Genomic DNA, 15,817 nt, shown 5'->3' on the forward strand with positions numbered 1-15,817 from the left:
CTTCAGGAGATTTCAGTGATAATTTTTTTTCCTTTCCCTCTTGCACTCTGTACACAGTAAGCCCAAAATCCAAGATACCTCTTAAAATAACAAGGACCATTTTTTTTTATTTTAGAAGTTATATATTTAGCCTGAAAAAATACATTCCACTACTACAATAAAAAAAGTGTGACTGGAGAACATGTATTACAGTGTTGTGGGGACTATTTAATACTTTTTCTTTTGTGTGTTGTAGCAGGACAAGCACTTGTCCTGAAGGCTGTGAGCTGCAGATCAGTCCAAGTTATTTTGGGGAAAAAATGTCTGCAGGTCTTTTTTGAAAACAAGCTGTTGCCTTGCTCACTGCTGTAGTGCTATGAAGTTTGTAAGGGAATACAGGGATTTACATTAAAATTATGAATCCAGTACAATGCTACTGGAAAAAAATGCTGACAGTTATTTCTCAATTTTTCTTTGTCAGATAAATCTGATGTGGGGCCTTAAAACTAACCACAACTTAGGCATGTATTTGTTTCTCTTAAAAGTTGTTATTAATACAAACATTAGGAAATATTTGGGTATTCAGAGAGAACTAGGGGAAGAAAACAATTCCTTAAGATTTATAAAGATTTTGTTACAGTCCTTTCTTTCACCTCAGGAATTATAAGGCAAAAGATATCTGAAAGGAAAGGAAATTGTAGGGAAGCTCCTAATTAAAATTGAAAAAATAATAGGTGTTCACTTCTGCATTTCTGCTTAAATAGATGCTTATTGTTTACATTTTTTTAATATGTTTCTGCTGGAGGGCTTAGTATGCAGAGTTATTTAATATGAATCTCTCCAGTAGGCAAAGAACATCCACTCCAGGATCTTTTTTAAAAGTATTATTATTTTTTTAACATAGTAGCAATTTCAGAATAAATATTACTTGGTCTTCTGTTTCTCTTACATGGAGAAAATGCTTTTCTCTGTTTGTCATTATTATTTCTGTTTATTATTTGGGAGGTTTGTTGTATATGAGTTACAGAAATATGCTACATAATAGAGAAAAGTTCAGCATCTTTTTAATAGCTGTTTAGAGAATCAGCTTTTAGTTATTGGAATATTTGGCTCTAGCTCTACAAAAGCATAACTGTTTCCCTCTTGCAATGCTCTGGCATCATGTGTTCTATAATCTATATTAATATTATAAATCTATAAACCAGAATATTTCTTAAAAATTTTCCTTTATCACATAAGCAGCAAAAAGTAAAACTTTAAAATTATTATTTAGATTTAGAGCTTTTACATGCTGAGCCTGTCAACTATAAATCTCTGTGTAGCTAAAGAAGTATAATGTTTGTTTCCTCTAAATTAAATAATTTTTATATGCTTTCAACAGGGAGCATTAAGCCCTTTCTGTCCATTAAACAAATGACTGAAGAAGCATTTTTTTCTCTGCTGTTTAAATTGGTGTAAATGGTTATTATTCATCTGTGTTAAGGGTGAGTTTCAAACCAGGTGCCTAAAGAAATCATCCTCTAAATCCACACATGTAGAGGTACTAAAAACTCTGCAACAGAATCTGCAGTTATTCCAGTGTAGATTAGCATGGCTTTGGACCATTGCCAACTCACTTTGCTCATCTCTTGTTTTAGAGACATATAGGATGGATTTGTTTTCCTGGGACTGGACAAGGAGTTGCCAGTAGAAGACGGGAAAATCACCACAGAGGTTTCTCTGAACTCCAGACGTTGCTCCTTGCCCTCACCCCCTTCATTTCTTTTGGAGAGAGAGGGGACAGAGATTGTTTTGGAGACTTTTATGACTGTCTAAAAATTAGCAATATGTAGTTCTGGAAATAGTTTTGTTCTAAACATAGCTCCAGAGTGTGGATAGAGACAGAAAACTACAAGGCTTTGAATCTGGGATTTTTTATTTTGGACAGAGACAACATGAATTTGCTTCCTTACCTTAAAATCAGGTACAAATATGCTCATCTCCTTGCATTTAAGCACTCTTATTGAGGTTATTCACACAGCTGGATTAGGTACAGATCTTTTGGACTGTAGGCACATACAGAAAGTCTGGGACAGGACCCAAGACCATGTTACTGAGCTGTGAAGCTAACTGAGACTATGGACATGCAAAAATTCCCTGTGGTTTAGATGTGCTCTGCACGTGCTTTTGGAAGGTAGCTGAGAGGGGAAACAGGGTAATAACAGTGAAATAGCTGATGTACTAAGCTGTTTGTACATGTGTGCAGGTGCCTGATGTATTAGGATGCAGACTGTATTCAGAATATACAAACCCAGCCCCTGGAAAATTCAGAAATTCATGAAGATTGTGAGAATTCTCAGTTACCAGCTCTTACCAGGGTAAATTACATTTAGCTCTAGTAAGCAGACCTCATTAATCACACTGTTTCAAAGGCTTGGTTTTTAAACTTCCCTTTGCTTCATAAAATAATTGCATTTGATACTGTAATGTATCCCTTGGAGGAATAAAGCCTTTCCTACTTGGGGTAACAGGCCTTTTCAGCTTGGTATGTGGTGCAAATAGTCAGGCATGTGGTAGGACTTCAGTAGTCCCAATGAAATGAGACTCATGCCCAGGTGTTTGCAAAAATCAAGACCTAGTGCCCGGATTCTTTAAGTATTGTGGATGTTTAATAGCACTTGTTCTGTCAAGCTTGTCCCCCTTTGCAGCTCTGGGGACCCTACGGGAGAATGGCAAAAGTGTATAAGTAACCTGCATTCAGTAACTGCTGCAAAGCCCAGGTGTGAAAAAATAAAAGAACTTGGAAATTTAATTGCAAATCTTTCTGAGATCCCAGTTGCCCGAATAATAAACTCTCTACTGAGAGCAAATGTGCACCAAGACAGAAGGGCTGCATAGTACAGGAAGATATTCTTGCCTCTGGATGAATTATAATTTCAAAATGTCTGAAGGGCTTTTGTGCTGAGGGAGGGAAAGGATTTTATTCTTAAGTTCTCTTTTTGTGAAATCCTATTTCACCCTCCCATAAAAATCAAGGTGAGGATGGGGAAAATTTAGCAAAAGACCAAGAGGTTTTTGTTGGGTTTTTTTGTTTCCTTTCTTCCTTTCAGTGTTGCTTTGAGTCCAGAAAAGTGTTTCTGCTTCTTTAAGTAAATTGGGAAAGGTCGTTTTGATCCCTATTCTTCAGATGAGAGAAATCCCAGCTTCTTCTCTTTATCCCAAGAGGCAGTAGGGGGAGTCACCATCTTCTGGTAACTTGGTTTCAATCTCTCACTTCGTTGTCTTCCACAAGTGAAATCAGGTCAGTCTCAGAGCTCATAGAGTGAGCTATTTAGATAATGAGAAGTTAGCATTTGGGGGGCTTTGCAAGCCTTTATTTCACCAGAGCCACCTGAAATCAAGAGCTTCCTGTTCTGTGTGATAATCTGTGGCTCACAGGCAGGGTTCTGAAAAGCTCAGAGGGCTTTCCAGGAATGAGGAGTATCTTGCAATTAGGAATGGAGGAATTCAGGCCCTGATTTGTGCTCTTTGTAAATCCTGGCAGAAGTCAGTGATAACTGCTGTGTGACACCCAGGTAACTGAGAGCACTGTTTAATCTAGAGCTCTTCATGTAATCAGAACTCTCCACTGTTAAATTAGAAGTGATAAATCAAACAGAAGGAATGCATTGTGATGATGTACCAGAGATACAGGTCACTACAGAGCCCATTTTGTTTAATGAGCCCAAGCTCTTTCTCAGCCTCCTTCCTTTTTGGGAGAGGTGGAGTTTGCATGTGGCTCCTTAAAACTGAGAGAAACATTTGTGAATGAATGCTTTTATGGAGGGCAGGAATGATAGCACTCTTAAACTAATTACCTAGAAGGCAGAGCAGGCAAAGCCAGATCTTATTTGTCCTGACATAGCACTCGGGCATAACAAATATCTTAACAGCCCAAATATCTTAACAGAACTGGGAGCTTGATTCCAGGATTGAAGAGAGGAAATTTGTCTTTGCTGCACTCAGAAGAGTTCTTGGAATAGCCATTGGAAATTAAAGCTGAATCTAAGTGGTACTAAGGAATTAATATATTAACTAAAGGGGCTCTTTTTTTGTCTCTTAGGAAGCAGAGATCCTGAATACAGCTATTCTCACTGGGAAAACAGTGGCTGTCCCTGTCAAAGTCATCTCTGTGGAAGATGATGGAACTGTGACTGATCTTCTGGAATCTGTGGAGTGCAGATCATCAGATGAAGATGTCATTAAGGTAGGATCATGCTGCTTCATAAAACAAAAGCAGAGGCCCTGCAAAACAGTGATGATTTTTGATGTGACAAGCTCTTTCATTTTAACAGTTCTACTGTTGGAAGATAAAAGCTTATTATTGCTGTTACCTATAGATTGGTTCAGTGGAGCATTGAAACAAACACAAAATCACACATTTTCCATTTAGCATGTTAAATATTGGGAACTGCCTGTCACTCAGCACTTGTGAATTATTTTCAGAATTCACTCTGTCTACCTTTGCCTTTTACATTTCAGCTGAGTAGGCTCAAGAGTGTTGTCAGAAGATATTGTAGAGAAGGAGGTAATCCCTCTGAAGTTGTTTCGTCACATTGAAATAGGAACTGTATGACAAAGTTTGGGTCTCTTCTTGGTACTGATCCAGTAGTACATTGCAAACAAAATTAGATTTCAATATGGAATTTTCTTTGGTCAAAATTGCTACTAAGAAGTTTCAAAGGAAACATATGGGCCACCAAATATGGGGAGGGAACTACTGGGTAAGACAGCTGACCAGTGAATTTACTCTGTAAAATGTCTCTATAGCCAAAACTTCCTTGAAAGTTAAATGGCAGGCAATAATTTGCTGCTGCTCTTAGTTTTGACTCACAGTGTGTACTTTCCTAGCCAGTGGTGAAGACAGACCTTGCACGAATGCCTTTAAGTGCTTTTTTATTACTGAAATCTTAGGGTCAAACTGAACCCTCAAGGAAGTTGCTGCTTTTTGGAGGTTTTTGGCTTGCATAAATATGACTACTAAAAAGCTGATAAGAAGTTCTGCGTATTCCTACTTAGGCTGGTTAATGGTTAACACACATTAATGGCAGTGGAAGGACAGAGTCTGCAATGGTGATTGTGGGAAAAATGGTAGAAAGCATTCCAGCATGGTGACAGAAATATTGGCTTGTCTATAGCAGCTTTCATCTTTTCACAAACTCATCTGTGGCTGTCACTTAAGAAGAGGAAACAAGACATAACTGCAAATAAAAGTTAAAATTGAATTTTTTAGAACGTAACCAGCATGTCACAAAACAATTACAAATACTACAGGTCATCCCTCCATCTGCTGGAAATCACTGTTATCCCATTAACTTTTGTGAACTGCACCATATTGAGGACTCGGCCTTTGTGAAATTTGCTTTAGCCTAAAGCTGACTGGAATGCTAAGCTTTCACCCTGTTATGTTAGTTCATTTTAATTTGGATTCAAACAGCTGAGGGTATTGTTAGCTCCAAAGCAAGCCTCCCCGGGCCCCATCAATAGCTAAAAAAGACTCTTCCTAGTGGAAATTTTATGCTTGTATAGGCAGAGATGAATGTAGCTACTTGATTGGTGCTGTCATATGGGAAATTATTGGGAGTTTGAGACATAGCTACAAGTTCAGTAAATTCACATCACGGGGGGAGTGCCAACTTGGAGTGCCAGGTAATGGAAGAACAGAGCTGGGTATAAACTTAAATGACCTTTCTTGAGCAATCTCTAAACAGATTTTGTTTGTTTGTTGGTTTTTTTTTGGTAAAAAAATTTCAATTTTTGCACTCCTTATACTTGTTTTAAGTAATTTCTTACTTCTGGTATCCTTTGCACATCATTGGACTTAGTGCCATGGACTGTGTAAGATGTTACAGCTTGGCCTCCAGCTCCCAAGCCAGCAGCTCTACAACCAGTTCAACCAGTTCAGTAAAGCCACAGGAGAATTGACTTTGTGCTTGTCCTCTCAGAGTCTCCTCTTCTTGGCTTTGCAGGAGGACTGAAGCAGTCATGGTTTATCTCTGCTTGCTTTTTATCAAGCAGCAGCAGAGTTGCAAAGCCAGACTGTCCTGGCCACAGCTCCATGGGAGGATGTTCTTGCTGATCTGGTGGAAGCTTGGTAGCTGCTTTGTTCTTTTCACTTTGGGCCATATTAGCAGAAGTAACAACACACTCCATTTGCAAAATACTACTGCAGACTAGTAAATCTTTCAATAACACTTAGTGCAGTTTCACCAGTGTCAGAATACCACCTTCTTATTCAAGTGACAGACTTTATGAAAACTGAACTATCACAGCATTTAAAATAACCTAATGCAGACAGTGTTGAAAATATTAAACTTTTAAACAGGTGTTTCTTTTCTTTCTTCCACTGGTGAACTTCAGGGAAAAGTTGAATTCTTCTGAGGTCAGTGAGGTGACAGAGTAAAAAAATCAAAGGGAGAAGACAATTGGGTCCAGGATTTTATCTGCTCCTTGGTCTAGCATTGGCAGTTCCAGTGCTGCAGATTTCACAGCCATAACACTGCTGGCAGTCCATCTGATATCTTCTTAAAAGACATCCTTAGACACATGTTTACACAAGCTTTTAGTTGCAGCTTTCAACAGGAAAAAAAAAACAATTCTCATGGCTGAAGGCCCAAAGCATGGACCCCCAGGACTGCAAAGATACACAAAAATTTAAAAACCAGAGCATGAAAAATCCCAGTTTCCCCATAATCTCTCAAATTTAAGCTGAGCTAGGAGTGATTTGAAATGTGTGCTATGGCTTGATTGAGTCTAACAGCTCACCCAGGCAAAAGGGGGAAACCAAGTATTCCTGGTGCTTGATCCACTGAATTGGTGATGGGAGAAAGACAGAAAGAGGAGAAAGCATCCTGCAGGTGGGGAAAAGCAAAGCAGGAGAGGGGCAAGAGTGAGGAAGAGCAATCCCCTGTGTCAGAAGCAGTGATCTCTTATACTGGCTAACCAGAGCATGCATTATCACATGCAGGGGAGTTTATCACATGGGGGTTGTTCCCTCAGGGTTTGAAAGACCCAAATGGAAGGAAAAAGCAAATGTAATTAGCATAGTTTGTTGAATGATATGAAAGAAAATACTTTCCCATCAGCAAATGGGATTTTGTCTGGGTTGAACATTTACACAGAATGTGGTTGTGTAGGACTGAAAAGTGTGATGGGAAAAAAACCTCTGCCTTGAGGATTGAATAAAGATCAAATTCAATCTGCCATGGCTTTCCACAAAATAATGTGGTTTCTCTAAGCAGTTGATCTGTGTTATTGCATCCCAAATAATTCTGATCTCTCTTGAAACAAACATTGGATTTAAGTCAGAAAATGGATGTTTTTATTTTCTGTGATGTCCAAACATTTCAATTTGATAGAAAACGGTGAAATCATGTCCTGTCATTTCAACTCAGCTTCAGTATTTCTGACATCAGAATCCTTCTGAACTTTTCACCTTAGTATGAAACAACTGTGAAAAAGAAAATACTTTTTCTGCTCTGCTCTCATAATCAAGATACAGGACAAACTCAGAAAAATGCACCATCAAAAATAAAAGTTGTAATAACAACTCCTGAATTCAGTTCATGTGCTGTTGATATTGGCTTTAAAGGAAGCATGAACAATTTTAATCTCTCTCTGGTATGAAGAGCAGACATGGCAAAAATGAGTTCTGAATGTAGAACTGATAGAACAGTTCTCCCAAGAATAATCTGAAACTCACCTAAAGCTGTTGAAGTTGCAGAATTTATCTCTTTCAATTTCTGCCAGTTCATCATTTTGATGTATGATCAAGGTAGATCATTTCAAGTTTCATGTTTGATACTTTGGCTCTTGCTCCTGGAGATTGAGAAGAGGTTGTTTTCAAAAAAGTAGCTTTGAAATCCCTGAAAAGGTTGTTCAGATTCAGAGCCCAAGTATTTGCATGAGCTGACTGAACAGATCTAATAAGCTCAAAAGATGAATGTGTCCCTAATGTGTTAAACAATTGCAAAGGTGCAGTTCTGTGACTGTTTAACCAACATTGAGCTTCCATCCCTGTCTTTTTGCTGGCCATGAGTGCAGTTGAGTGCAAATGAATCAGTTTTGGGCTTTTTTGGTGACTGAGCTCTCTGCCTGCTCAGCTCCCTGCTCCCTATCTGAATTCTTTTCAGATGCCCACAGTGCTCGTGCCAGCACTGGGAACAAAGTGATATTGAAGTGGGAAGCAGTAGCTGAAGTTGATGTATGGGCAGGTGTGTTTGTTTCTGTTGTATGTTTACCTAAATGACATGTAAAATGAGGGCTTTGCACAGATATTCCCATGCTGCCATGTTATTAGTCTGATCCAATCCAGGCAAGAGGCTTATTCTGACTTGTGCCTGTGAATCCCCCCAGTGAAGATGCTCAGGAACTGTGATGAAGATGATCTTCCTGGTGTCTCACCTATTTCTGAGTGTCAGATTTGTACAGCAAAAGATGCCAATGCAGGGGTGTCAAAATCCCCTTGCCTTTCAGAGGGGATTAAGGGTTTTACTCTTCTGAGCTGCTTTCAAACTCATATCCCACTATTGAGGAGGGCTCCATCATCTCAATGAGAAGTGATTGCTTGATCTCTAGGAAAAAATGTGCTGAGGAAATGAGGAACAGACAAGCTGAATACAAAGAGAATTAGCTCTTTCTTCCACTGTCCTAAGCCAGCAGCACATTGCTGAAACACATGATGTTTCACTGATATAAATTGGGCTCAGATCATCCAATAACACCCTTGTGCAAAGCAGGAACTTGCATTAATCATTATAAGTTGTGATTCTTTCTCTTAAAAAGTTCCCTTTAGCTTTAAAACTATTTGTGTTCTTCAGTGAGTGTCTGCCACTTTCTTCTAGATGTGGTATTTACAGCTCTTTGTGCCTGCTCTGTGCCTGCTTTGTGCCATCCTGTAGATCATGACAGAAAACTGTGTTGCTTTATTAACAACTGGTAAAAGGTTACACTATGCCATATGAATTAATGCCTTCTCAGCCCAATTTAGGATTTTTCTGGACATATTAAATACAACATAGCCACTAAATGTCTTTGCTTTTGCTTATCATTTGCAGGACTGTCCACATATTTTATTATAAATATATATGTGACAGGATATTTTTGGCTGATTTAAATATGCTCAGATCCTGTGACTGTATCAGTGCTATAATGATTAATTTTAGCTGAAGATTAGGCTGGTGATTTGGGGTTAATGGAGAAACTTCTAGTCAGATCTGAAATATCCTGAATATTACTATGGGTTGTTTGGAGGTTTCCTAGAGTTCTCAGAGGCAGTTGGGAGAACAAGGAGCTTATTTATAAGAAGGAAAACAGAGCCTACAAGTGTTAGGAAGGTCAAGAGGTCAAAAAAGGACAAGAAGCCCCAGGCATCATGTACAGTTCTCTCTTCATTGGTAATGAGGAAAGGAAGTATGCTCTAGTGGCTAAACCTGAACTGGGATTTGGGGCATCACAGCTTCTAATAAGGGCTCAGTCTGCACACAGTGTATGACTTCTGATTTTCATTTCATTTGCCTCTGGCTCAATAAGATTGGATAACCCATGGGATGGGTATTCAGATGCTGCACGGAACTGTGTTGGTTATAGTGAGGGCTCTGGCTTCTGCTTTCAGCTGTGGCATCAGTGTGCTGTTGTGGTCCTTGGCACATCATTTATTTGATCTGTCTCAGCATAGACATGTACAAAAGATGTCTAATGGTTCTGAATTTCCTTGATAGATAAAAAAAACATTAATACTAACTCCTTGAAAAATCCTTTGAGACCTCTACATAAAATGTCATATCTAAGCATCAACATTATGATTGTTAATAATATTCCTAACCCTAATTAGGACAGAGCACAGGCTTTTGAGGAAGCATTCCTGCTAAATTTAACTCAATCACAGCACATAAAAATTTACTGTCATGATAAAATATTAGTGGCTGAGTAAAAATTTAGAAATATTTCCAGATTTCTTATGTAAGAATCCATGCAGGTCTGCTGACTGAAGATTTCTTTCCTCTTATCCACTCTCTGGACCATTTTGCATTACTTTCTAGGAATGTAGGTGCCTCATGCTTGCTGAGGCAAGCAACTAACACCCTGCCTGCTGCTTAAAAGGCAAGGGATTTGTACATCAGGCCACTGGCTGAATGGCAAAGTTAATTTCAGACCTTTTTGGCTGACCCACTGAGATTGGGAACTCTTCAAATGAGCTGAAAAGCAAGCAGTATCTGTAAGTATTCTGGTGTCTCACAAGCACCATTGGCTGCATGTCCAGTTCCTTCAGTCTCTTAAAAAATTTTCAGAAGTGCTCAACTTAGAGAACTATGTAAGTTTGGACAGAGCAAGTATATCCTATGAAAGACTAATTCATCCTTTTCCAGATATATTTTTGGTGTGGCATAACCAAATTAAAAAAAAATAATCCTTAAATAGCTCAGAATAAATATGTTTTGAGGCAAAGATTTTTGCATTGTTTTATTTCAAGTGCTGTTTAGTCCTAGCTTATTCTCTCAGCTCTTCCCTTGTTTGCTATGATGAGTTTTGCCTGCCCATTTACTGGTTCTCTTTGCAGTTACTTATAAAACTGGTGAAATACTTCTGAAGGATTTCCAAGAGCAGGAGAAGGTGAACGAGTAAAACAAATCTGCAAAGTGCTTTGAGACATCAGAATACACAGGGTTATCTGAATCCAGTCCACTATCAAAAATGATCTGTAGTAGTTCTTGTGCTTTACACATGAGACAGGATCTGGCCTATTGCCTTTTCTAAGACATTCATGCTATGATTTTTGCCACACCAGCTACCCATAGAAATGTTAAAAAACTCCTGTTTCAGCCTGACTCTGCAGCACTGCCTTATTTAACTGGTTATTGAATGGTAAGCCTGCTTTCTGAAGTTATTTAGGCATTCCAGTCCAATTAATTTAATTGGGAATTAGAAAACCAAGCACCTACAAAAACTGGCCTTAATGGCTCTTCAATTTTAGCTAAAAGTCTAACTGTGTATTTAGAGCAGGTGGGTATTATAGGAAGCTGCTATTTTCTCCCAACTTATGTAATAGCATGTTATAACATAATAACTATTGAAAATAAACTGATTACTTGCAAGCAGGTAATTATTTTGCAAATGTAAATGGGTTTTGTTTGGGTAAATTTAGGACATCTGCTTTAGACTTGAGGATTTTGTGCCTTCAGCAATTTCTTTTTGTATTTGTGAGCATGTGGAAAGCTGTTTATTACCAATTTTGTGCAGACCTGGAGCTGATACCGAAATGAAACCTATGAACATTGCATGCTCCATTTCATTCTACTAAAAGCCAGAGAGGGAGAAATGAAACTTCAGTAATGAAGTATCATTTGCCCTGATGACAAGGCATCTAAGACACAAAGGACGTGTAATAAACTGCATTTTTAGCATTGTCTGTAATTATGAGATTAATTGCACTTCATTGTCACTAAAATAAAAACAAAACAAATCCAGGGCCAGTCTCATATGCATACATGTGATTTCTGCTGATGACTGATCTCACGTCTGCCACTGAAAATGCAGTGACCCCGGTGCAGTTAATGGGATTCCTCTGGACTTTATTTGATGAAGAGAAGAGAAAGTCTGCTCCTTACTGGGAATTTCTGTGTGTCTAAGCACAGCTCTCACCATTACTGGATGGTTTAGTTTGGCATCAGCTTAATGCTGAAAGCAAAGATCAGCCAGAGGCAATTTTAGCTGTTTCCGTGCCATAGCCATAAGTCAGCCCATTTTTCCTTGAAAGTTCTTCACACATTCTGAGGATGCTGAGCTGAGTTTCAAGCTTATAACAAAGCTTGAAAGCAACTGTTTCCCTAGGGCTGAGAATTTCATCACAAGGATTTCACACAGGCCTGCAGATGGGATAAGAAACAGCCCCTCTGGCAACACAGCTGTATGTAGTGTACTAATTTTTGAAGACACCTTGACAAGTAGTTTTCAGAATTCTGCCCTTTGTTCCCAGGTTAAACAATGTGTGTGTCTAATCTCATCTCCCACTCTCTTCTCAAAGTAGATTCTGCTGGGCTGCAGTCATTGATGTTTGTATCTTTGGAGCTGAGGCTGCTAGGAAAGCTGTATGTAAACCTCATCCTGTACTCTTCACTATCCAGATCTGACAGTTATCATCTGGTCTACAGCAGGGTTAATGACTGATAAGATTTTTCTTTGTGAGCTGGTTGATTGGTTTGTTGCTGTTGAAACAGTGAGAAATCGAAGTGCATAAAATGAGGTGTTAATTGGCAGAAAATGTGCCCAACACAGGAAAACAGAAGTTACTAGGGGACATGAAGAAAGAGGATCCCAGAAGCACATTAGCTATGAGAGGGCTTCCTTCCCTCAGCAGTACAGGAAACATAATTTGTTCTTGTGCTGGTGGAGGGGGGATCCACAGTGGAATGGTCTTGGTCTCTTTCCCACTCAGTCATGAGCAACAGATGAATTATCTGCATTATGCACTGTCAAGTGTCAAATGATCAGTTGTCTACTAACTTCTAGTTTAAACTACTATGTTAAATCATATACTTTTGCCTGAGGTTGTTATAACATGTCAAAATTATGTCAGTCCATAAGCTGCCCCTTATTTTACAATAGGTATCCCCAAAATCGGTAATAATTGGTTTTGTTTTATCTGTCATTTACTCTATTTTTTGTTTAGAAAAAAAATCCAAGGCAGGATTAGAAAGAACCTGATTGGGAGGCTGAAGTTCTCAACAACATTTAAGGTCACTGAACTTGTATAGTCTAACGGGAATTGAGCAATTCACTTCAGGTTTCAATGGAAAACACAGTTCAAGAGATCAGTTTAAGTGCATGATCAGGATAAAATCTGAACTATCCCTGGCAATATCTGGCAGGGAGCAGGTGATGTCCACCAACCCCAAAATAGAAAAACTCTCATCCACCAGCCAGCTGCAGTAAGTAAATACAGAAAATTCTGCTGAATCCTCAGTCTTACTACTCAGCTGTCATAATATTTTCCTTTTTAAAAGGCTTTATATTCAAAGCCCTCTGTTCAGGCCCACATGGTATCGGCAGGACACCAGCTGGTGTAGAGAGGCATATTTATGTCTTCTGGAACTTACTCCCTGTCTAGACCAGTTTGCTGCTAGCAGATTTCATGAGTGCTTCAGGGCTGCCTTAAATGTTGGTGAGTTTTAATGAGTGAGGCCATAATGATAGCATCAGTGGGCAGGATTTTCTGGCGCTTGATATTTTCTCTTCCTGGGAACCCCCCCAACTCTTTTACCAGAAGCTGAGACTGCAGTGAGCAGTCCAGTTATCTGTAAGTGGAAAGGCCTCCTGTGTTTTCTTTCCTCTTCACAGCACAACAAGAGTTCTGGTGGGACAGAGCTAGGGGACCAAGGCTGCCCTGAGTAGAGCTCTGAGGCTACTTGGGCATACACCCTGCTCATAAAAAAAAAAAAGAGGGGAAATAAGGAAAAAAAACCTGCTTAAAATAATCCTATTCTGCCTGCACTGGTATCGTTGTGAAACAGAGGCAAACTACTGAGAGTGGTTTTGTTATAAGGATATAAAGTGGTATAAAATGACTGCCAGCTTCCTAGGGAGTGGGGCACCACTGTGGTCTCCCACTGTCTAGTTGTCTGTTCCACTAAACACTTCTCTAGATAGCCTGGGGCTTTTGGGGTGTTACATCAAATCTTTCATTTGTTAGAGTCATATTTTTTCCTGTGAAATGTAGCTTGAAATACTGAAAGAAGCAGTTTCTAATTAAACTCCCACCTAAATCCATTATAGCTTCTGAAGTAATTGAAACAGAGAGATAAAAGAACTGTAATGATCCCAATATGTAAATATGGATGTAAAAGTTTGTTTGGAGAGGTGGAGGTTAGAGGCCAGATATCATGAAACCAAACATAAAGTATGTTGGCAGAAACTAAATCAGTGCAGTAGTTATCATGGATCTTCATAAAAATAATGCACAGCCATGTTTCTGTTCATAAATGTGAATTGATAGCCTCTTAGTTAGCCACTGAAATGATATTATAGACCTAAAAAAAGTATTAAAGAGGAAATTGAGAATGCAGAGGAGAAATTTGTAATAGAATGGGGTGTTGGCAATATAATATAAATATAAAGCATTAAAGAGAGATTCATTTAATGAAAGAAAAGAAAATCAGAAACTCAAAGTGTTAGATTATCTGCACATCTCATAAAGAATCCATAACGCTACACAACTTTTAACTGAAACAGCCAGATTTACTTAAGGTAGATGAACTTTAAAATTGAGGAATTTCAAATTACAAGGGAATATTCTTCTGCAGTGCTCAGTCTATTAAGTGTTGTGCAAAAGAGGCAGAAGCTTATATTAACCCATTGGAAAATTATCTGTGCTCACAAATTTTTTCAGAAGACCTACAAGTAGATATGGACATGAGAAACTGTTGTAATCCAAAGAGCCTAAATAGCAAAATTCATATGCTAGCCAGCAATGAGGATTTGAAGAAAGAAATCTTGGTGAAATGAGTTGGCCTGGCTACATGTGTGGATAGTGTTTTGTACATAAAAAGCAAGTAGAACAGACACAGATGCCATGTGAGCAATGACTCCATCTAACTGTCTGCTTATGGGGAAAGATTTATTTTAGCTTGTGAAAGCCTTTCAGGATTCACACATATCTATCTTTAAGGGCATAGAAACTAAAATCTCCCTTGCCTGCATGTGTCTGAGGGAAGAAGGATCAAAGATCCAGATGAAACTGTGCTAAGATCTTCACTCAGTAGCTGACAACAGCTCTTTTTTAGTATTGCTTTATATAAAAAACCATGGAAGCCAACAAGTTTGAAGTGCACCTTCATCCCCAGCAGTCATATAGAGGTCTATAACTACACACTGGGATCAACAGCAATCATAGTTCTGTTGTTAATATCATCTTTAATTTTTCTCCTCTTGCTTTTCAAACAAATAATAGAAAATGATCAGGGACTCTCTTCTTAACTTGTATGTACTGACCCATGCTCACTTGTAGAGAGAGGCTGGGTGAGATGCAGCAGAGAAGAGCCCAGGGAGGAAGGACACAAATTTTGTAATCAGCTTTTCTCTTTCTGTAATGCAATTTTACATGATGAGGATCATCCCTGCTTCTGAAAAAAATCTGAAGCTTAGTGAATCTCTCCTAGCATCATCTTGAGGCAGAAAACCCTTCTTCACCTGAGGAGGAAACAGGGAATTTAATAACTCACCTAAAAAACAAGTAATTCTTGGAGAAGTTGAGAAGGCTTTGTGGAGCCCACTGAATGCTCTCCCACACAAAGGAAGTGCTCCTTCTTTCTCAATCTTGCTCTCTCTGGGAATGGATGAGTTCCAATCATAAGATACATGGAATTTTTTCAGAGCAGATCTTAAACTTGAGTGTGACTGAGTGATGGCCCAGATGGGCCTTTAGCAGGAAGAGGAAGGAGAGTGACGGGACACCAGGAAACCTTGCAGTCTGCTGCTTTGAAGCTGCAGTGATATGTGGGTGACTGGGGAGCACAGGGATATCAACTGGACCCAGTTTTTGCTCTGATTTATACTAAAAAGTAAGTTTACAAGCAGCTGGAATTGTGGTACCAGGTATCACTCAGTACATTAGCAGTAATAATGAGCCTTTGTCATCAGCTGTGTACTCATCCTTCTATCGAGTTTGGAGGGTAAAATCGGAGTGAGCTCCTGCCAGCTCTCTGTGCTTGGTGTTAATATGTACATTTTTCCAGGGAACCTTGCATATAGTTAAGCTGTCCAGTTTGTTCAGGTTGTCTGGAAACCAGTAGGAGAGGGTGCAGCTACACCCCCTGCAGTGGGGTCA

The 15,817-nt window shown here is 39.0% G+C and overlaps 1 protein-coding gene across 1 annotated transcript in view; it reads left to right on the forward strand.

Moving 5' to 3' along the window:
• Positions 1 to 15,817, forward strand: part of TMEM132D (transmembrane protein 132D) — a 220,228-nt gene that overhangs the window by 177,332 nt on the left and 27,079 nt on the right. Inside the window, exon 5 of the mRNA XM_071763088.1 lies at positions 4,061 to 4,204. Within this exon, the coding sequence (XP_071619189.1) occupies positions 4,061 to 4,204 (144 nt within the window). The remainder of the gene's footprint in view (positions 1 to 4,060; positions 4,205 to 15,817) is intronic.

Source organism: Heliangelus exortis, chromosome 19 (genome assembly GCF_036169615.1).
Source record: "Heliangelus exortis chromosome 19, bHelExo1.hap1, whole genome shotgun sequence".
NCBI classification, from domain to species: domain Eukaryota; kingdom Metazoa; phylum Chordata; class Aves; order Apodiformes; family Trochilidae; genus Heliangelus; species Heliangelus exortis.